Below are 23,610 nucleotides of genomic sequence, written 5' to 3'. Positions count from 1 at the left end.
AGTTGCAGGAGTGGAAGGAGCTCAACCCACTTGAAAACTAGCTCTCCCCTTCTCTCTCTCAAGCATAAGACTCAAAACGAAAGGTGACATTTGAACATTTAGAGCAAAATTTGAAAACAATTTTCTTACTTCAAACACATTGGAACAACAAGGAGGCGGGCTTGCTAAGAGAGGACTCAGCAGCTCTTCTGAACATCTGAGATAACTGGTGAACTTGTTTATTTGAAGGCAGTCTGCTCCTCATTTCTGTCCACCTAGTAATTTAGTGGCTTCTACAAAGCTTTGAAACAGTAGACTTTTAGAAACGGAATTTAAAGTTTATACGAAAGGTTTAGGGTTGCTGGCCCTACCGGTGGAAATCTACAGAACAAAATTTGTGCTTTGCGATACTACATACATTTGTTGTGTGTGTGCTGCTGTTGAGTCTGAGCCCCAGCTTTTCAAAGTGAAAAGTGAGACGAGGAAAACCAGGACAATCTCACATTTCAAATTCACAGAACTGAACTTCCATTGTTTTGTCTTCCAAAAAGGTGGGACAATCCCTGAACCTCTTAGGGGATGTCTTCCTTGGAGCTGTTACTTTTAAAAAATACCAAACCTGTAATCACACATCTCCTCAAAGCTCTCAAACAACTCTCAGCAGCAAATATAGGAATCCATACGCATTTTTCAAGCAAGTATGCCATCTCAACTTATCTAAACAGCTTACCTTTTCATGTTTGTGTTTCTCTTTTTCTTTCTCTTTCTTTTCTCTTTCTTTCCTCTCCTTTTCCTTCTCCTTCTTTTCCTTTTCTTTGTCCTTCTCCCTTTCTTTCTTTTTCTTCTTCTCTTTTTTGTCTTTCTTCTTCTCTTTTGGTTTCTCTTTGTCCTCAAACAGTTTTTCAGGAAGCATTGGAGACAAGGAAGGTAACATGCTGGGAAGCCTCATGGCAGTTGGTGTGCTGAACAAGGGCAAAGACATTTCTTTGGGAGGTAACACAAGAGGTGCTGATGGAGCCTTTATCTTATCTTCCTTACCCTTATCTTTAAGTTTCTCTTTGTCTTTCTTATCCTTGTCTTTTTTGCCTTTCTCTTTCTCTTTCTTTTTATCTTTATGTTTTTCTCTCTCTTTTTTGGTGTTGCCATCTTTCAACTTTACTTTCGTGTCACCTTCCTCAAAGTCCTTTAGTTTGAATTTATAGGGATCAAGATCATCATCTTTGAGTAGTTCCTTCCACTGAAATTTTGCTTCCTTGTTTCCTTCCTTGTCTTTATCCTTCTCCTTGTTCTTTTCCTTCTCCTTGTTTTTCTCCTTGTTTTTCTCTTTATCTTTTTCCTTTTGTTTTTCTTTCTTCTTCATTTTTGTCTTCAGCTCCTTTTTCAATTTCTTTTTCACTTCTACCGATGAAGCCAACTTGGTTTTCTCCTCATAGACTTTGAGAAGAGGTTCTGGAGTCGGTGGTGAAGCAGAAGGAGAGGAGAAATAAGTGAAGTTGGTAGGTGGATTAGAAGGTGTCCCCATGTTTGCCTTTCGGATGACCTCATCAATTGAGTCATCCATTGTCCATGAAATGTCTGAACTTGAAGTCCCACCCGAGGGAGGTATCGGAGTTGCTCCTGCCTTATTTGCATTATTGGCAGAAACAGAAGGTTTAGGAGTTGTAGTCTCTGAAATAGAAAGTCTTTTAGGACTGGTAAAAATTTCCCCTTCTGATTCAGAACCGGAGGAAAACTCAAAGGGATCCGGTTCTCGTTCTGCGCATGCACGAGCAATCACAGCATCGATTGAATCATCAATGGTCTTGTCCATTACTGGTACTTTCTTAGTCTGGTTTTCAATATTTGGCTTGGCGGCAGGCTCAGGTGGTGTCTGACCTTGTTTTACTTGAATGTTTTCCTTTCCTATCTTGTCACTTAATGCAGCCAGAGGGGTTCTACTTGGTGTTTCCGGCTTGACAGGTGGTTGGGGAACATGAGCAGGGACCTTTGGACTTTTAGGACTTTTTGGGCTCTTGGCGCGACCTGGTGACTTTTTTTCTTTGGATCCGGATTTTGGTGAACGTATGGGACTTCCAGTTACCACTGGCGAGGGTGTGGTTTTAGGTGATTTTGTCTTCTGTCCTGGAGAACTTGTTTTGGACTTTGTTTTGGGCACAAACGGCTTTGCCTCTAGAGTTTTGGGGGTTGGCACTTGCGATTTTGCAATGGGAGCCAACATTGGTGGTTCTGGTGAAGGAGGGGCTAAGTCTGTATTGTCCTGAACATGAACTGGAGAAAGCATTGGTGGTACTTTTTGAGTATTTATTGAGCTAAGAGGCTCACGTGGTTCCAAAGCCCCGTCCAAGGTGTCCCCTTTGGAAACAGATAGTTTGGGCCGTTTCACAGGTGGAAATTCCTCAGCATCAGGACTTTCCAACGGTCTCTTGCTCAGGTAGTTCTCATCATTAATTGCCTCGTCCTCTTCCATATCTCCCTCTTCTTCCAGTGGCACCTGCATGGCCTCTGCAGATGTACCTCCATCGGTAGGCACCTGTTCCTCTTCCTCTTCTGTAACAAAGAACATTTTAAAAAAGCATTAGGATAATTAAAAATGTGTTTTACAGAAACAAACAAGCATCTGGGCAAATGTTCACATGCATCTCAGCTCGTAAGAGATAACTGGCCACCTAACAGCTTCTTACTGGTCTACCTGGAAAGAAAGTGTGGCATCTCCTCTGCCTCACATCAGCCACCGTCACAACTGGCAGATGCCCTCGTCCCAGTGTAACGTCAAACCCATGAGCAGAGGATAGGAGGGTAGAGCTCACCAAGGATGGTAGACCTTGTGGGGCAGGTCCAAAGTGGCAGTTCTACCTAAAAACGTCCTGATTATTTCTTACTGCAGTTGCTGGGATTACAGTAACGCAAACCTGCTGCTGCATTCATTTTAAACAAAGGGAGAGAGGTTGAAGCTTTTTTTTCCTGTAACAACGTGGACTGCAAAGCATACATCAAAGTAAAATTCACTGGAATTAGCTGTCTTGCTTGTATATCACACAATTTTGACTGCAGATTAACTACTAGGGAAATGCTTTTCTAAACCTGGTTTGTTTTTCCTGAAGCAGCACAGGCTGAAGGTTAAAGCAGAGGACTAAGCCCCATTCAACCTGCCAGGTTCTGCCTCTGATACCATCTTAAGAGCTTGCTGCACACGGACGTTATCTGTTATGATTATATGGGAACACCCCAGCATCGCGTGTGCGCGCATTGGTTTGGATGAGGAGCACGCCTTTGAAATGCATCTCCCCATCATCCCCGCTTACTGTTGTGTTGTTTGCATCATGGAGCCATCCTGGAGTGCGTATGCTGGCTTCCTGCTATAGGGAAACCAAAATGAAAGCTGTGTTGCCAGAGGAATACACCTAACACGCTCCACGTGCAGCTGGGCATTTGGGCTGTGAGACCAAAAAACCAGCTTTTGAAAATAAAATAAAGACTGAAACATGCACAGTGTGGACATCAGGCACCGACTGTTTCAAGCCAGAGTGGACATCACCTGTGTGATTGCTCTGTTTTTCTGTTTAATAGCAATTACTTTTTTTCTCCCTACATATATGACCATCTTCTGTCCTACATGTGACATGACGGTGCAAAGAAAGGGGAAAATTCACTTGAGATCTCCTGGCAAATCCATGGCAGGTTTGAGGAGAAGAGAACCTCTGATCTCCCCAACCACAGTCAAGCACTTTATCCTCTTGGATACACTTCCTCACTTTCAAAATGGAATTATCCAAGCAGGAAAAAGGATTTTTAGTCTGGAATAAGATCGTCCACACTGGCGTTAACCTGACACATTTACATTTGCTGTAATTACATCATTGCACCTATGCTGGTTAACATTCCTGCATAGACAACCTCATTTCACTTTACTCCATGTCTCCATTACCCACCTGCAAAAACGCGTGACATTTTGTCTAGCAGCGTTTCTGTGGAAAGATATCAAGTGCCCTAAGATCCTCACATGAAGTACGTAGTAAAAAACATTTATTATGACAGCAGCTAAACCCCAACTTCTTAACGAGCAGGTGGTTTTAAAGAAGCAAACACCGAGAAACGTAAAACGCTACACTAACACCATTTAAAGCTTTGTAAGACAGCATCTTTCTGAAATATCTCTTTTCGAGGCATTTATTTTCAGGTTTTCTGTGCTGGTGTTTCTCTACTGTAATGTGTCAATGCTCTGATTTAGGAGAGTTGAGTCAAGAGCCCTGGGCTGCAGCACAAATCTTGCCAGCATCACAAATTAAGTAAAATGAGCTAGCAACTCTGGCTTTTGCCAGGGCCCAGAGGATTTACAGCAGCCAGCCCAGAGAGGAGACTTTGCCTGAGGATAAAGTCTTAGCCTTCCGTGAAAAACAGAAATGTTAGGGAGTTAGGTTTTGCCTGGCTGGGCACTGGCATTAAATTTTTTAAACTGCAAAGTTAGAGTATAACTGAGAAATCGCTGTGGACCGAGCCCGCACCTGCTATGGGGCGGAAGGAAATCTGCTTCCAGATCATGGAAGACATTTCAATCTCTGTTTAAGTTGTTGCAGAAATCAGCTGCCTTCATCTGCTCGAAACTGTTTTGGGGATGAAGAATTAGCATTCATCAGATGTCATACAGCACCGGTTGCTACCGAGCAATTCCTTCCCAGCCCCATTCAACATAGTTAGCCACCGATAGTTTGTTTTCATTTAAAATTTTAAAGAGGGATAAAATTTAAAACAAACACCATACTTTAAAACTGGGATTTAGAGAAGTCTTCTGCCTCGGCTACAAGATGAAAAGTGCAGGCAAATTCAAACATTGGGAAAGACAGGGTCTGATCATGCAGACTTTAGAGATAGCAACACAAACCATTTTAATATAAAAACCACAGTGATAAAAAGAGTCAATAAAGTGGAAAAGAAACGACTGCAATGAACAGTAAAAAAATTACATTTACTAGAAAAATCAGAACATTTATTTGCTAAAGATTTCTGCCCGGTGTCCACTTAAAGAGCCACTCTGTTATACCGTGTCTCACGGAAGTGCACTGCAATATTTCATATTTTTGTAACTCCTTCCCATCCCAAGGTGCTTCTCATGTTTTACCTACTCAGGACTGCAGAATACCAGCAGCTGCTGGATCAAAGGCGAAAAAACAATTTCAGAGGAGGTTTGGAGAACAGGGACTGGCGTTTTGTACAATAAAAAAAAGAGCAATGCTTATTTTTTTTTTAATAAGGCCAAGTAAAGTTTGCACCGGACCCACGAAGTTTCTGTGATCTTGTGTGGAGAAGCCAGGGAAGGGCAGAAAAGGTTAAAGTGCAGTTTGTAGAGGTGAGACTAGAAATCGGGGTGTCTTGGCTCCAGCTTTCATGCACATTCCTGCAAGCCACAAAGACAACTTAGTAAGGAAGCAGAAGCATTACCATCCCTTTTATATGGACTTGGATTCCCCAAAACATCTGGAAAAAATTGCCTGGGTCAGTCCTGAACAATCCAGGGACTAAGGAAGTTCACGAGCACTTAACTACTGACACACATTCACCACTTTTCAGACATGCTCAGATGACAATCTGGAATCCTATCGTGGTCAAATGAAATCCAAATTTCTCTTGGAACAAGGCCACGGTCTGATCCTCAGCAAGGACTGGTTTTCTGCCAGGCAGCGGCTTTCGAACCTGAGCCACCGCAGCTGTGGCCATGGCAGAAAACAATAAAGCACTTTTTTTTTTGGGGGGGTGGGGGGGGTTTAATCAGAGAAAGTGAAATCTCTGTCTTGCATTCAAGAGCCACAGGCTCTTTTTTCTCCAGAAGGATTCACACAGGAGGAGGAACCAAATATGGGAAAACATCAGCTTTTAAGCTTAATCTGCTTGACTTGGCGATGAGCGTTTAAAACCGCGTGGCCACTTTTTCACCTTTGTCCATCTCATTCGCTACCCGGCACTTCTCGACGTGCAATCCTTTGTGCACAGGATTGCTTTTTAACTCTCTTTACTGCCATCTCTCCCTATCTCCGGCCACCTTATTAATGATCCGACTCTTGAGTTAGCATCTATAGGTCAAATGGATATCACCTCGGCCATCTGCCCTAATAACTCTCTCCTGTAATGAAAGGAGACTAGAGCTGTTTGGGAGGTTTCTCAAGATAACAGATATATATATTTTTTTTTTTTTGGTTGTTGTTAGAGAAGTCCGTGCTGGATCAATATTAATGCTCACATTACTAAAGCTATACAGAGCAATTGTTTATTATGTCAGCTGGCCCCATGTGCAGGGCCCGGGTTCAGACGATGCACGGGTTCCAGGAGGGATGAGTTCAGCCGTCGCAGCGCAGCCCCGAAGGTGAATTTGTCCACCGCTGAAATAAAACAAGCTGACAGCTGTTAACTTGCTGCTTATGAGAAAACTGTTTGTTAAGACGGCGTTTCTTACTGGAGCATCTTAGGATGTGTAACGTTGCCTGCGTCTATGTAACGAGGCAAGTTCTTCACTTTGATGAAAGGATGATTTTGAAGTTAAGGGAGGAAGGAATCCGCTCCTCTCCTGACACGGGTCTGCAGAGTGATCTTGGGCAGGTCACATTATGTACTGCTGTCTTCCCATCTGACGAGCGATGATAATTGCATCTCACAGATGATGCTGTAAAAAGCTGAACTTGATAAATACGTAGGTCCTCGGGATCTCTGGACAGAAAGCATTAGAATCCCAAATGCAAGCTGTGGGGATCTGTCACCACTTCAAACGCTGGAAAATTTCTTAAGCTGAAGAGTTCAGGCAAGAAACTGAAACTCCTGCACCTTTTTAAGGAAAAACCACTAAAGAAGCACATCATTTCTTTCTTGGTACATCATGTTCCTGCAGAACAGCAGGGACTCCAAAACCAACAGCTTATTGAATATATACCTTCTTAATTTGGCCACAGCTCAGTTTCAGAACAGCAATACTCAACACTTCGGTAATGAACTTCCAAGTTCACGATGATCGAGGGTCTGTTTGTCCCCAAAACTGACGCAGGGGTACACAGGAACAGAAATTCTGCCTTTATTGCAGAAAAAGAAGTGCAATCATCCGTACCACGCTATCATGCTCTCCTGGCTGTCTCATTAGAGGCGGCTGCACACACTGTTCTTTCAAGAACACGTCAGATGAAAGCGAAGGCAGGAAAAAACAGATACAAAACTTTTCTGATTGAAAAGAAAGACACCTACATACAGGCATTCTTCAGACAAGAAAGCCTATTTTTTTAATAGAGATACCTCTGTCTATGAATACATACATAAAACCAAGATTGTCATCATCTTGGTCATTACCAGACTTTTACTTGGCAGCTTCAGAGATAGCAGCATAAGCACTTACAGCTAGATGATGTCCTAGAGAACATGGCACAGACTGGGACAGACAAGATTTCTGCTCAGCTTCTGGCCCTGCCAAAAACTTATGCTGTCTGTTGGCTGGTATCTAATTTAAGCAAAGTTCCAGTCTCTCTTCTGGGAACTGGATGAATATTTCCCTATGTCACAGGGTGATGATAGGATAAAACCATCTGGCTAAGACGTGGAGACCTAAGAATAAACCAGTATTTCTTAGGTACAAGATGAAGCAGAGTCAGACACGCTGGCCTGAAGCTGGACACCACTTGCTGAAGAAAGCGTAACGTGACGTTAGTAACAGCAGCCTCTTACCTCCGATGCAAAGGCTAACATATTAATCGCACAAAGCTCTGGCAGGTAACAGTTCCTGCGGAAGCCAACTCTTGTTATTATAATAATGCAAGATTTTGGCATTCGGTATTTGATATTAACTTTAGTACGGCAGATAAACAGTATCAGCTATCAGAGCAAACCCATTAAGGATATAATTCTGAATGAGCAGATGTTTCCATGCAACTCATACAGGCCTACTTTCAGCAATTAAATTTCTTCCATAACCTTTTTCCTTTTTATATAGGATTTGAACATTTTGTTTTCTAATGGAATGCAAAATGGCCAAATAAAAATCTATCAGTAGATCACGCATTTCTTTCACACATAGTTCTGCTCATATCAGATCTCTCTATTCCTCTGCACCACATGGTACCAAGTAGCTAAGTATGGAAGTTGAAAGCGTCAGGGTTTTAAAGGAAAATTAGGACGCATGAAAGGAAATAATGTGGCAGTGCCTGCATTGAAATCTTCAATCCATCCTTCTTTGCAAGCATATGCTCCTTAGGACCACATGGATATCGAGCTGAAGGTTTTATACACGAGCCAGCTCAGCCTCTCAAATGCAAGAAGGGAAGTGATCGTTCCCACCCAACATACGAAACTTTTTAGCGAAAAAAAAACCCCAAACAAAACTTCCTGCAGACTTCCAGAATAATTTTCCTATTGTCTAGATAAAGCATGAGATTAAGCTAAAGATATCTTTTGGGAAATTTTAAGTCACTAAGTCAAGAGCTTAACATCCCTATCATATCCTACTAAGTAGGGGCTTTCGACTTCTGTTAAAAGTGAAAAGTTTTTTTCTTATGCTGTAATAGGTTTTATCTCTTTAACTTGCAATAACAATGGCCTTTTCCAAAAACAAACAGAAAGTGTGCTTGTAGTCCATAAAGGAAACTAATGGAAGAGTGACAAAATTCAATCCGGATATCCTACAGGCCGATATCCTGATACCCTAATGCAAGATGAACACGCTACGATACCTGCAATACATTTTGAGCTTCAAATGCCAGGTTTTATATAGGTATGTGTGTCTATATATTCAATTATATATATATAATTATATACATAATTTCTCTTCCATATGAACACAAGTGATCACTGATGTGACTTGTTTACCAAACAGGTGATACGCCAACAGATTTCTCTTTTACTGGACATCAGCCAACCTATTACCAAACCCCGACATTTTCCAACTGACACTTTCTGTGGGAAGAAAGCTGGTAAGAGAGCACCATCAAGGAGCTCATCTTCCATGTGTCTCATTTTTTTTCACTGACATTGCCAGCAAGTTCATTCCAGTGACTTCTCGGTATGTTCTAAAAGGCAGAAGCCACAAATACATTCAAAAAAAAAAAAAGCTTTCAGGTGTGGCTAGTGATTTTGCATACATAACTGAAACACTGTAACGAGGATGTTAAAGGTGCCTGATGTTAAGCATCCAGACTTGTTAGTCACACTGGAAAATTTTGGCCCAAATGGCTGGCTGGTGCCTTCAACAATTGCTATTAGCTAGGATTGAACTTGGAGGTGTTCAACAGGACTGACAGACTTGGTGTATACATTTATCAATCACTCCAGAAGTAGTTATTTCCTGCACAAGAAGATACAAGTGGTCAACACCCGCCCCCCTCCATCCCTAATGACAACATCCATCCATCCATCTTGAAATACGGATGATAGCAATAATCTAGTTCAGGACTGTCCTGGGTTCAGCTGGGATAGAGTTAATTTTTACAGGAACCTGGGAGGTGGGGGCATAGCCGGGGCAGCTGACCTGAACTAGCCAAGGAGCTATTCCATACCATGTGACATCCTGCCCAGTATATAAATGGGGAGCGGGCCGGGGGGTGGTCTCTGTTTTTTTCGGTGGGGGAAGTGGCGGAGCGTCGGGTCCCGGGTGGTGAGCAGTTGCACTGTGCATCACTCTTTTTGTATACCTTTTTTTCATTAGTGCCGTTGTTGTTGTTGTAATCTCTTTTGTGTTTGTCCCAGTAAACTGCCTTTATCTCAACCCTCGAGGTTCCAGTTTCTTTTCCTTTTCTCTCCTCCGTCTCCTCCCCATCCCACCGGAGGGGGGCGGAGGAGTGAGCGAGCGGCTGCGTGGTCCTTTGTTACCGGCCGGGCTGAAACCACGACAGTCCTTTTTGGCGCCCAACGTGGGGCACGAAGGGTTGAGATAACGACAGATCTGGCCAGAGCGTGTTGAAACAAATTTGCCAAACGCATTTCTTAGATATATAGATGTTAGTCACAATGTTGTTTCATTTGTTTACATGGTGGCGTTTTGTAAGCTCTTATATGCTCTATGTATTGCCTGTAGTTGCGTATCTCATCTCTGGGAGAGTGATTGGGATTATCATTTTGCTGTACTGGGCAATGTCGACTTATGAAATGATTACATCACTGGTCATGAGGTTAAGCTGGTATCTGTATGAGGCAGTGATATCATTTCCATACTTTGGGCGCCTTCTGTCGGATTTTATTGGTAATTACACCCAATCCATGGGGAAATTAGGGGGGGATACCTCCCCCCGTCCGTTCACCTCCCTCTTCTCCTTCCGACTAATTACAACAGCTTTTGAGAATTTTGAATATCCTTGGGATGCGCAAGCCAGTGTGCTGTTAGTGCTATGCCTCCTGAATATGTTTCAGGTCTTGTTTAGGGCTACAAAAACGCTCTTTAAGAGTACCACTCAGAGATCTCCCCCAAAGCTGGAGACTCATGGGTGGCACGGCATGTGGGAGCATATGGGCAAGTATCTAGAGAACTTCTCACCGCCAGTGACTTGGAAGTTCACTCCCGAACAACTACAGAACCCTTATGAAGTGACAGAATATTTGAAAGAAAAATGCTGTGGCTATTCCAAAGACATACAACTTGCTGCACTGTGCTGGGCTCTGGCCAATATCTACCAAACACTGCTTGATATTATGCAGCACCCTCGGGGGGAAAAGGGGGAAAAGATGGAAAACAGGACAACATGTACCGTGGCTACCCAAACCCTGACAACAGACACCGTGGCTGCCCCTACCCCAACAACAAGCACCGTGGCTGCCCCTACCACGACAACAGGTACCATGACTACCCCTACCCCGGTGACAGACACTGCAGCTGAACCAGAGAACCAGCCTGTGCCAGTATCAGTCGCCCCTGTACAGAAAAAGAAACACACAAAGAAATCAGTTCGCTTAGCGAGAGATGAAGATGAACCAGGGTCATCGCGAGAACAGGAGGTAGAGGCAGAACCTGAAATAATTACCCGATCTCTATCCATGAGTGAGTTGCGTGACATGCGAAAAGATTTTAGCCGCCACCCAGGTGAGCACATTGTTACCTGGCTGCTCCGATGCTGGGATAGCGGGGCTAGTAGTGTGGAATTAGAGGGTAAGGAAGCCAAGCAGCTGGGATCTCTGTCTAGGGAAGGGGGCATCGACAAGGCGATTGGGAGAAAAACACAAGTCCTCAGCCTCTGGAGGCGACTTTTGTTAGGTGTAAAGGAAAGATACCCCTTCAGGGATGAAGTTACATGTCACCAAGGCAAGTGGACCACCATGGAGAGAGGTATTCAGTACCTGAGAGAATTAGCCGTGCTGGAGGTGATTTACAATGATCCAGAAAATGCGCAGTCACCCACAGATCCAGATGAAGTCCAATGCACACAACCCATGTGGCGGAAGTTTCTACGAAGTGCACCACCAACCTATGCCAACTCATTGGCAGTAATGTCCTGGAGAGAAGGCTATGGACAAACGGTGGATGAATTGGCTGTCCAACTCCGGCAATACGAAGGGAGTCTCTCTTCCTCCCTACGGGCCTGTGTCTCAGCTGTGGAGGAGTTGTCCCGAGAGTTCCAGCAATTCAAAGTGGATCTGTCCTCCTCCTCACCTGTACAGGCCCGCATCGCAGTTATTGGGAGTAAGCGTTCCTCTGCCCAAGAGAGAGGAGAGAGAAAGTACACTCGACGGGCTAACCTGTGGTTTTACCTGCGTGACCATGGAGAGGACATGAGGAAGTGGGATGGAAAACCCACTTCAGTCTTGGATGCACGGGTACAGGAGTTGCGAGAAAAAGCAACCAGAAAAGAGAATTCTTGGAAAACTGCTGCTCCAGTTTCCCGTGAGCAGTCCCCCAGACGCAGTAGATGGGCTGATCTCATTTCTGATCCCCTTGAAGGGACTTCCGATTTACGTGTGCAGAAAGTGAGTAACGGATGTTCTAACCAGGATTAGAGGGGCCCTGCCTCCAGCCAGGTGGAGGAGAGGGACAACCGAGTCTACTGGACAGTGTGGATTCGATGGCCTGGCACATCAGACCCACAGGAATATAAGGCTCTAGTGGACACTGGTGCACAATGTACCCTAATGCCATCTAGTTATAAAGGGGCAGAACCCATCTGTATCTCTGGTGTGACAGGGGGATCCCAAGAGCTAACCGTATTGGAAGCTGAAATGAGTCTAACCGGGAATGAGTGGCATAAACACCCCATTGCGACTGGCCCAGAGGCCCCGTGCATCCTTGGTATAGATTATCTCAGGAGGGGGTATTTCAAGGACCCAAAAGGGTACCGTTGGGCCTTTGGTATAGCTGCATTGGAGACGGAGGAGATTGAACAGCTGTCTACCCTGCCGGGTCTCTCCCAAGACCCTTCGGTTGTGGGGTTGCTGAAGGTTGAAGAACAACAGGTGCCAATTGCTACCACGACGGTGCACCGGCGACAATATCGCACCAACCGAGACTCCCTGATCCCAATCCATAAGCTGATTTGCCAACTGGAGAGCCAAGGAGTGATCAGCAAGACTCACTCACCCTTTAATAGTCCCATATGGCCCGTGCAGAAATCCAATGGGGAATGGCGACTAACAGTAGATTATCGTGGGCTGAATGAAGTCACGCCACCGCTAAGCGCTGCTGTGCCAGATATGTTAGAGCTTCAATATGAACTGGAATCAAAGGCAGCTAAGTGGTATGCCACAATTGACATTGCTAATGCATTTTTCTCCATTCCCTTGGCAGCGGAGTGCAGGCCTCAGTTTGCTTTCACTTGGAGGGGCGTCCAGTACACCTGGAATCGACTGCCCCAGGGGTGGAAACACAGCCCCACCATTTGTCATGGACTGATCCAGGCTGCACTAGAAAAAGGTGAAGCTCCAGAGCACCTGCAATATATTGATGACATCATCGTATGGGGCAACACGGCAGAAGAAGTTTTTGAGAAAGGGAAGAAAATAATCCAAATCCTTTTGAAGGCTGGTTTTGCCATAAAAGAAAGTAAGGTCAAGGGACCTGCACAGGAGATCCAGTTCTTAGGAGTAAAATGGCAAGATGGGCGTCGTCAGATCCCTGTGGACGTCATCAACAAAATAGCAGCTATGTCCTCACCGACTAATAAAAAGGAAACACAGGCTTTCTTAGGTGTTGTGGGTTTTTGGAGAATGCATATTCCAAATTACAGTCAAATTGTAAGCCCTCTCTACCAAGTTACTCGGAAGAAGAACGATTTTAAATGGGGGCCTGAGCAACGACAAGCCTTTGAACAGATTAAGCAGGAGATTGTTCACGCAGTAGCTCTTGGGCCAGTCCGGACAGGACAAGATATTAAAAATATGCTCTACACTGCAGCTGGGGAGAATGGCCCTACCTGGAGCCTTTGGCAGAAAGCACCTGGGGAGACCCGTGGCCGACCTCTGGGGTTTTGGAGTCGGGGATATCGAGGATCCGAGGCTCGCTATACTCCAACTGAAAAAGAGATCTTGGCAGCATATGAAGGAGTTCGAGCCGCCTCAGAAGTGGTTGGTACTGAAACACAGCTCTTCTTAGCACCTCGACTGCCAGTGCTGGGCTGGATGTTCAAAGGGAAAGTTTCCTCTACGCATCACGCGACTGACGCCACGTGGAGTAAGTGGATCGCACTGATCACACAGCGAGCTCGCATAGGAAACCCCGGTCGCCCAGGAATGTTAGAAGTGATTACGGACTGGCCAGAAGGCAAAGATTTTGGAATGTCGCCAGAGAAAGAGGTGACACGGGCCGAAGAAGCCCCGCTGTATAATAAACTGCCAGAAAATGAGAGGCAATATGCCCTGTTCACTGATGGGTCCTGTCGCATTGTGGGAAAACATCGAAGGTGGAAGGCTGCTGTATGGAGTCCTACACGACTAGTCGCAGAAACTGCTGAAGGAGAAGGTGAATCGAGTCAGTTTGCAGAGGTGAAAGCCATCCAGCTAGCGTTAGACATTGCTGAAAGAGAAAAGTGGCCAGTGCTCTATCTCTATACTGACTCGTGGATGGTGGCAAATGCCCTATGGGGGTGGCTACAGCAATGGAAGAAGGGCAACTGGCAGCGCAGAGGTAAACCCATCTGGGCTGCCGCACTGTGGCAAGATATCGCTGTTCGGATAGAGAAGCTAGTGGTAAAAGTACGTCACGTAGATGCTCATGTACCCAAGAGTCGAGCCACTGAAGAACATCAAAACAACCACCAGGCAGATCAGGCCGCCAAGATTGAAGTGTCTCAGGTGGACCTGGACTGGCAACGTAGAGGTGAGCTATTTATGGCTCAGTGGGCCCACGATACCTCAGGCCATCAGGGAAGAGATGCAACATATAGATGGGCTCGAGATCGAGGGGTGGACTTGACCATGGACACTATCTCACAGGTCATCCATGAATGTGAAACATGTGCTGCAATTAAGCAAGCCAAGCGGCAAAAACCCCTGTCGCATGGAGGACGATGGCTGAAATATAAACAGTGGGAGGCCTGGCAGATTGACTATATCACACTCCCACGAACACGCCAAGGCAAGTGCCATGTGCTTACAATGGTGGAAGCAACCACTGGGTGGCTGGAAACATACCCTGTGTCCCATGCCACTGCCCAGAACACTATCCTGGGCCTTGAAGAGAAAATTTTATGGCAACACGGCACCCCAGAAAGAATCGAGTCGGACAACGGGACTCACTTCCGAAACAACCTCGTAGACACCTGGGCCAAAGAACATGGCATTGAGTGGGTGTATCACATCCCTTATCACGCACCAGCCTCCGGAAAAATTGAACGGTACAATGGACTGCTGAAAACTACATTGAGAGCGATGGGGGGTGGAACTTTCAAGCATTGGGATACACATTTAACAAAAGCCACCTGGTTAGTTAATACTAGAGGATCCGCCAATCGGGCTGGCCCCGCCCAACCAAGAGATCCACATACTGTAGAAGGGGATAAAGTCCCTGTAGTGCGCATGAGGAGTATGTTAGGAAAGACAGTCTGGGTTAGTCCTCCCTCAAGCAGAAGCAAACCCATTCAAGGGGTTGTTTTTGCTCAAGGACCTGGGTACACCTGGTGGGTGATGCAGAAGGATGGGGAGGTTCGATGTGTACCTCAGGGAGATTTGATTTTGGGAGAGAATAGCCAGTGAATTGGGCTGTATGATATTTAACTGCTAAATAACCTGCCAATGCATGTCATTGTATCTATAGTGTCTATATGCCATATCAAGGGTATTATTGTGAGAATTATCCAAATGACTACAGGATGGACTTTTGAAACTGAGCCAAGTACAACAGCGATAGAACTTGAACTGGCACCCACCAATTTCCTCAAGATCAACATCTTCGACCTGCAGACCAGGGGCATGAGTTGCACCAAATGTACTAGCCACAAGTTCCAGAGGCAGCGTACAACAACCCAACATCTCACACCATCTCTCTCTTATCCTGAAGAACTGTTACAACAGATAGAGCCCCAAAATTGATGGACACATTAGAGGGATAGCCCATAGGCTAAAGGAACACCATGTGTGTGTGTGCGAGGTCAGGGGGTGGAGTCCATATACTTATATATAAGACAAGGAAAGTTGTAGTGGTTGATTGGAAAAAAAATAAAAAAAAGTAAGATCTGGGCATGATGTAGATGGTATAGAATAAGGGGTGGATAATGTCCTGGGTTCAGCTGGGATAGAGTTAATTTTTACAGGAACCTGGGAGGTGGGGGCATAGCCGGGGCAGCTGACCTGAACTAGCCAAGGAGCTATTCCATACCATGTGACATCCTGCCCAGTATATAAATGGGGAGCGGGCCGGGGGGTGGTCTCTGTTTTTTTCGGTGGGGGAAGTGGCGGAGCGTCGGGTCCCGGGTGGTGAGCAGTTGCACTGTGCATCACTCTTTTTGTATACCTTTTTTTCATTAGTGCCGTTGTTGTTGTTGTAATCTCTTTTGTGTTTGTCCCAGTAAACTGCCTTTATCTCAACCCTCGAGGTTCCAGTTTCTTTTCCTTTTCTCTCCTCCGTCTCCTCCCCATCCCACCGGAGGGGGGCGGAGGAGTGAGCGAGCGGCTGCGTGGTCCTTTGTTACCGGCCGGGCTGAAACCACGACAAGGACTCACAAACTTCCAGACCAATTCAGTTATCTCTCCACCCTGTTGAACAACTGCTTCACACTCTTGAGTAGGCATTTCTTGGTATGAAACCAACAGAGATGAACTTTTGAACACCAGCATGAGAATAAGATATTGATAGTTTGCCAGAAACAAACCACAACTACTAAAGCTGTAGTCCTACATCACAGAGTTGCTGTAAAAAGAAACTGCCCCATCCTTTCTTCTGTCCTGGTTCAAGCATTTGTGCAGGAGAATGGGGAACTAATCAAGGCTAAAATAAGAAATATTATCTGTTAGTCTGAACTCAAATCACTAATCTGGTCTGTCATGATACTACTCAAACTTTTGGGCTAGAACAAGCCAGAGGAAAGTCCTGCACCTCCTTTCTTATATATCATCATCTTGGAGATGGATGAAGGGTCTCCATAGTGAAGTGAATTAATGGGTTAACTCGGATGGAAGGTGGGGGTGGAAGAAAAAAAAAAAAGAGAAAGTATTTTTCTGTCCATTTGACAAAGGAAAAAACCCACCTCAGGATCACGCAAGCCTAAGGGTGTGGGAAAGAAGAGGAGAGAGGTGCGGAGCATCACTCTTCGGGCATCAGATCTTGGCTTAGGGTATAACGTCCAACTTGGGCTTCCAGTGCCGATTTAGGATACTGGATGCCATGAGAATAACACTTTCAAATACTTACTAGTGGCAGTCCTCATTCTAATACTTTTTAGAAAATGCAATGTTTATGAAGCCGAACTACCCAGGATTCCTAAAATGACACACCCAGCTTCCTGCTGAAGACAGAAAAACAGCATTGGCAGATTGTTATCAGCTACACTTGCAAACTCTCTCTGACCCGACAAAATACCAGTCCTGCATTTGCACTGCATATAGCAAGCAAAAAAGTGTTTCTGTCTAAATACAAAGAAGGAGACTTCATTTTCGCTTTGACTTTTTAATAGCGGCTCAACAGTTTTTGTGGATCGCAGGTATCTACACAAATAAATGCATGTGCATGGCAACGCTATGCTAATGTGTCTGGAGCAATTATGCAGACTTTGGATGGAGAGTAAAAACAACCACAGAAGCATCTTTAGGAAGTGATCGAGCGAGAAGATGCGTGAGAACCAGCCAGCTCCTTATCAGCAGGGAAGCCTTGGTTCAGTCACTTTGGTGTTGCTCTGAATTACCCGTGATTGAGTCTCTCTCCTGAAATCTGCAGAACAGAGTGTGATGTGAAAACCACCGCCGTTTGATCAAAACATACAGCCAGGGACAGAAACCTTCCGTAATAAAATCTGGACAAATCTACATGCTTTTTATGATACTTTTTACTCCCTCTGGGGTGTACTATCCTTAACAGAATCGGAAACTCGCCCCGAAGTATGCATGCGGGCATAGAGGTTTTCTCTTTAAAGGAACATTTTGACTTCTAAAAAATGAAATTATTAGCAAAGACAAGGTAATTAGGCAATGACAATTCATAGAGTACAACCAATCAATAACAGAGTACATTAGCAAGACTGACAGAGGTGTGAAGCCGATACGTTATAAATGGCTCTATACTGACCTGTAAAAATGCAGCATTTCCCTAACATTCGGCACAATAAAAAACTAAAATGCTATATAAGCAAGCCAACCTGAAATGACACCTAGTATTATAAATGGCCTAATCTATATGTTAATACTGTTGTATCACATAACTGCAGCAAGACTAAGATAACAATATGACTTTGGGGTTTCTATGGCTACATCCTGGGCTAACGTGCCTGAAAGGGCTTGCTGCTGACACCACACAAGCTTTCTGAGTGCTTCTCTTTGGTTATTTATGATATGATTTATGATAACGACAACATCTCCTATTTTCTCCCCTCGTCAGATACAATAAATTGCCATCGTTAATCACCGTTCTTGCTTCAGCTATGATTACAATAGTATAATAGAGCCTAGCTATGGTAATACTGTGTATTAAGGTGTTTTTTCCCCCCCTTTAAAGAAATATGCACAAGTAGATCTTTGTAGCTGATGTCAGTACCTGTAGTATTTTAATAATCTTCCCGGGAGTATTTCTGGATGAGAATTTCTGTTACAACTAAGATTCGGCACCGCTCCTCTTGCAAAGATCGAATTTATGATCTAAAGACTCAAAATCCACATCGTATTATCTGTATCTAGCAATTCTCCAATATAATACGAGGGGTTTATATGTATTTTTCTTGACAAAAGGAAAGCCGATGGTCAGTCTTCTCACTTTGCACCTCCGTATCTAATCTTCCTGGCTGAGCTTTCCAAACCAGCTTTTCAAGTATCACAAATCTTACTAAAAACAAAAACACTGAACCTATATAAACATTTGGAAGGATTTTACAGTGCCTTTCCTTTTATGTATTATGGTCCTGTACAAGAGAATACACTATTCTACCTTCAGTAAAGTCCTCTGCTAAAACACCCCAGACTTCTACAAATATTTTAGGAAGTGACTATTTGTACCTCCTAGCAGAGGAACAAACTTAAGTATTTATTACATCGGGGTACCCGTACCTCTGCTGTACTAATATTTTTTACCTGGCATTGCAGAATTTGTTTGTCCTTCACAGATTTGCAACCTACGTATGCATTCAGGTACTTGGATTTGGAAGTGAGAAAATACAGTGATTATTTAATATCTTATTTTGTAACAGAGCTAAAGAACCCCAGAAATAGTAAGGCATCATTGTCCCATTAGACATCACGTATTTCTTTTACCATATTACTTCAGACCTCACCCTTCCTTCGCAAAAGTTCAAAATTTAAACCCCAAAAGCTTTGCTTTCTGTATAATGCACCCATGGCAGCAGAACTGAGGTTTAGGGCACAGGTACTAGAATTGAAGAGTTGCATTTCTTGTTCTCAGGAGTCTCAGAGACAGCAAGTAAGAGGCAGACACGGTGGCACGATGGGGTATTTGAGACTGTATTAATAAGCATATTTCTATTTATATTGCTGCTATAAATAGCTAACATGCCCTTCGGCCCAGCGATCATTAGTGACCCGTTTGGTTTTGTGGCACAGGTAGAAGAGATGGCAGCGGAGACAGCGGGAGTACTGATCAGCACAGGGAAGATATTTGACATCTAAGTGGTAGCATGGAAGAAATGGGAATACGAAGACAGTGGTCTCCTATTGAACGATTAGTTCATCTCAAAGCTCAGAGGATAGCATGGACACCGCTGTGCTGGGTGTGCCACAAAATCCACGTGGAGAGAGAACACCTCTGCCTGACCAGGTCTGCAATCAGCTACAACTACCTACATCTGCCTGTGACGTGCTTTACTCCCTCGAAAGTAAATCTGGGCTATTTTGGGTATTAATCTGTTGTATACTTGCTCACGTGACGGAGCTTCTGCAAAAATGCATTATCAGAAGGAAGCTTTGGCTCAACACAACTTAAAGACCATCATCACTCTTGCTATGCAGGACAAAGATGCACCTTTGCCATCATAAAAAGGCTGTGAGTGTTTATATCACCTTCAAATAACTTTTTAGTTCCACAACTCATTTGGCCATTAATTGCCTTGCCTCTCCTCTTCCTATTGTGCATTACTTGCAATTGCAAGGGCACGTTCGAAACCAAATGATAAGCTGCTCAGGGCAAGAACCGTATCTGTATTTTTCAAAGTGCTTTGGTTACTTCTGGGCACTATAAAAAAACAACAACAAGGGAGCGCGTATTTAGAGACTTTTCCATCTATTTGATTGTCTTCATTGGATAAGAAAGGGAAATTAAGCATTTTGTCAGCAACAAAAAATATTTTATAACAATGAGGAAGATGGGGGGAGGGAGAAGTTCATTTTAATATATGAATTGAGATGTATAAAAATGTCAACCAGATCCTGTGCTCTAGAATAAAGTGGAAAAAGTCTGTCTACACTGTTAGGCAAACCCTGATCTGCGGTATCTACCCATAGTGGCACAAACAAACATAACTTGCTGAAATTTAATTAAAAAAAAAAAAGCCCTGCCATTGACTGAAAACTCCCACTAATGCAAACAGAGTTCCTACATATTCAAAGTAAAAAAAGGCATGTATTCACCCTCTCTCTTGATATATGTATGCACACCACACCATATCCGAAAGTGTTTCCAAGTATTCCAACTGTTGGGAATAGGTTGGAATCAGCTCATTTCTTTAAGGATACCAGCGGCAAGTAGGAATGCTTTTGCCATCCAGAGCGATGCGTTTAATTCAAACAGTTGCTAACTCAGAAATACAAATGCAGTTCCAGCTTATGACTTTGTCTGAACAGCATCCAAAGTCTTCCCAAATATGTGCTGACAACACCCCCCCCGGGATTTCAGTACTCTGAACTGGTAGTGGTGTGTCTTGGTACATACGTGAAAACCCACATTTGCTGGGAAGAATTCTGAGATACAATACGAATCCCATAACAAATACAATCTTCTTGATCTAGCAGAGAAGGAAATCACTGATGAGAAGGCTTTAATAAAGCTTGACAAGCCTCAAAATTAAATTTGCTGGGAAGGGTTCACCCCCGAAACAGATACTTTCAAGTGGTCTTCACGAAAGAAGCCAAGGAAAGACTTGAAGAGAGGAAAATGTTTACTTTAAGAGTTTTTTTTCTTACAGCTACAAATCCAATTAGTGACTCTCTTTGTCTTTCAGCCTCTCTGCTTTATTCCGTATGGGAGCACATGTGTGTCCCTGGCTCTCCCTGTAACCCTGCCCTGCAAAAGGTGCCCATAGGCAGAGAGAAAACTAATCAGGGCAGCGTGATCACCTACACAGCAGCACTTCTCGGGCGGCACTCAACAGCCATTTGAAACCGGATCGGACAGCCCTACGCTACGGCGGGTTCAAAATGCTGCTGTCAGCACCGCTGGAAAAGAAGTGCTAGGAGAGCATGGGGTGACCGTGCTGAGTAATAATTCTGCGGGCGGCTTCCCGCTCCAGCAAGGAGCCCAGTTCGGGAGGCTGTAGGAAAATTTAAACCACATCCAATTTAAAACCTCTGCTTTTTTTCCGGCGACCTTATAATTTTTCAGGGACAGCTGCTAAAATCTATTGCTTCTTTCCATAGGACCTCATGGATCACAGCAACATCTTCACATAAATCTCACTTCCAAGGGAGCTCAGAGGCTAAAAACAGAGTAAAGGAGTCTGCTAGATGCTCTCACTGTACAGGAGCTTTTCTGGGGGACGACCGAAAAGACCTCATGGTCTTTTGCAAAGCCACAGCCATGAAACAATCCTACGCTTCTGCACTTACTGCAAGCCTTTGTAGGACAATTAAGCTAAGCAAAAAGCAGTGCAAAAAAACCCAGAGAAAAAGAATAAAAGAGAGATTCAGAGATATCAGAGTCCTGCATGTACACTAGGAGAGCTGGGCACGAAGGTGAAATGATTTGCGATACCCTCCTCTCGGTATCGCTTGTAATGGATGCAAAATAACAGAGGATGGGTTTTGTGGAAACACTAGGCAAGTTTCAAAATATTGTCTCTGCCTAGAAACGTTCCAATCCATTTTTGAAATAAAAAATTACAGCTCCGACAGTCACCTCAAAGGCAACGTTGCGTGATGCTGCACTTTACACTCAACTCGCTCTTAAGTCCGCAGCAGCCTTCATTTTGATGCAAGGTCTGCCCCAGTGCTCCCAATGACCTTGGCAAAATTCTTAAAACAAAACAAAAACAAAACCAAAAAACACAAAAAAACCTTCAGGACCTCAGGCTCTAAAGCTATTTTAGAATTAGCTTTGAATAATTGTCCCACAATAGGAGTTTTCTTGATTAATTGCTTAAGATAAGGCCTCCTTTTCCTTGCTGGCCTCCAGTGACTCCCTCTACTTCCCATAATCACTTTTGTCTCAGTCTCCCGTTCACTGGGAACTGCTAAGAGAAAAATCGGAGATACACCAACTCCATTACCTGAGGATTAGCCACGAGATAACCCTATGTATTCCATTACTGACCATCATTATTTGAGTAATTATTCAATCAAGTTTAGACTGTGTGAAAGATGCACTAATTGTTTTGCAAAGCTTGCCCAAGCGGTATATCTAAAGGATGCAACTTGTGTCCTTTAACAAAACAAAAATGATGTGCTGATTGCAAAGGAAAATGAGAAGTGGTTTTGTATCGAACTCTGCTTTTTTTTTTAAAAAAAAAACTAATTAGGCTTAACTAGGAGTTAAGAATCTATTTTGATCAAGGTTCTGCACAAGCTGGATTGTATACATACTTGATTACAGAAATTTTGCAGGATATTGCTTTTCTATCTGAATTATTTAAAAAATGGTACTCAGCCATTAGTTTTCTAGCAGTTTATGAGATAAGCATCCTGAATACAGGGAAAGCAGGGATAGCGGAGAAACAAACAAAGAGCCAGTAACCAGCAGGCTTAATTTAAACAAACTTGTGCACACACATCAGTACTAGACTCGGAGGGCTTGATACCCTGATTTAAACTGAATTAATGTCTTTTAGCTAAGTAATATTTTTCTTGGACACACAGGAGAAATGAAAAAAACCTATGAAAACAAATTTAGCGAAGGAATTGGCTTCAGTAGGCAGTTTTACGTAACATTAACTTTCCACTCAAGACATAAAAAAAAAAATAAAAAATCCTTCATTTCAGAGTTGTCGGGTTCCCATGTAATCTTCCTGTTTCAGGGACCTGACAGTGGTACACTACCGGGTGACTCCTGGACAGGAGAGAACCGAAATTCCCTGGGATACCAGCCGATGCTCTACAAAGACCCACAAAGAAGCCACAAACGAAAGAGAACTTTTTCGTCTTGAGATACAAAACTTCCCTTAGCTATCAAACGCTGCAAAAGCATTTACAGCTGATGCAAAATTAATCTGTAACTATTTGATCTTCTTGTTGCCACACTTTCTAAACCCGTGTTCTTAAAACTGCCACTGTCAAACAAACCTAGAGCCTTTATTTTTAAAAGCCCATCAACCTTCCAGCTCCAGCAGATCTCATGTAATACCTCGTATAAGCTATTTTCTAGACAGAGACTGTCTTCCAGCTCTTGGCTAATGCAGATAAAGCTTCCACATGGCTTCCATAAACTCAGACCTTTACCACCTCTGTCTTCATGAGTTTTGGGGGGTGGAGGGGAGGTTTATCTATGGGAGTGAGCACAAACTGTTGGTATTCTCGGGATTCAGGCAGAACGAAGAGTGCTCGGCCGTGGCGAGGGAGCTCCTTCCAAGCTAGGATTAAAGCCAGTGGTAGGGAAGCTTGGGTTTTAATGGATAAATTGTTGCAGAGTACGCTCAGCCAAACACCTTTGCTGATGAACGGGACTTGAAATTCGGTGGGGAGGGGATTATCTTCCTGCCGTGGCATGTAATTTTTAAGAACACCCTCCTATTAATCTAGTTACGTGCCAAATAGTAAGCAGCAGTTTGACCCAAATCCTATTAGCAACAACAATCTGTCGTTACCTCCTCTCCCCAAAATGAAATATGCTTCGGGATGCGTTACAGAGAAATAAATTGAGATGCGGGAGGTTTTCTGCATTAATTTCTCCCA

At 43.9% G+C, this 23,610-nt stretch overlaps 1 protein-coding gene across 1 annotated transcript in view; it reads right to left on the bottom strand.

Moving 5' to 3' along the window:
- Positions 1 to 23,610, bottom strand: part of TAF3 (TATA-box binding protein associated factor 3) — a 128,045-nt gene that overhangs the window by 27,811 nt on the left and 76,624 nt on the right. The window contains exon 3 of the mRNA XM_049813919.1: positions 710 to 2,526. Within this exon, the coding sequence (XP_049669876.1) occupies positions 710 to 2,526 (1,817 nt within the window). The remainder of the gene's footprint in view (positions 1 to 709; positions 2,527 to 23,610) is intronic.

This window comes from Accipiter gentilis, chromosome 11, assembly GCF_929443795.1.
Source record: "Accipiter gentilis chromosome 11, bAccGen1.1, whole genome shotgun sequence".
Taxonomy (NCBI): domain Eukaryota; kingdom Metazoa; phylum Chordata; class Aves; order Accipitriformes; family Accipitridae; genus Astur; species Astur gentilis.
This window is presented reverse-complemented; position numbering and strand designations above follow the sequence as displayed.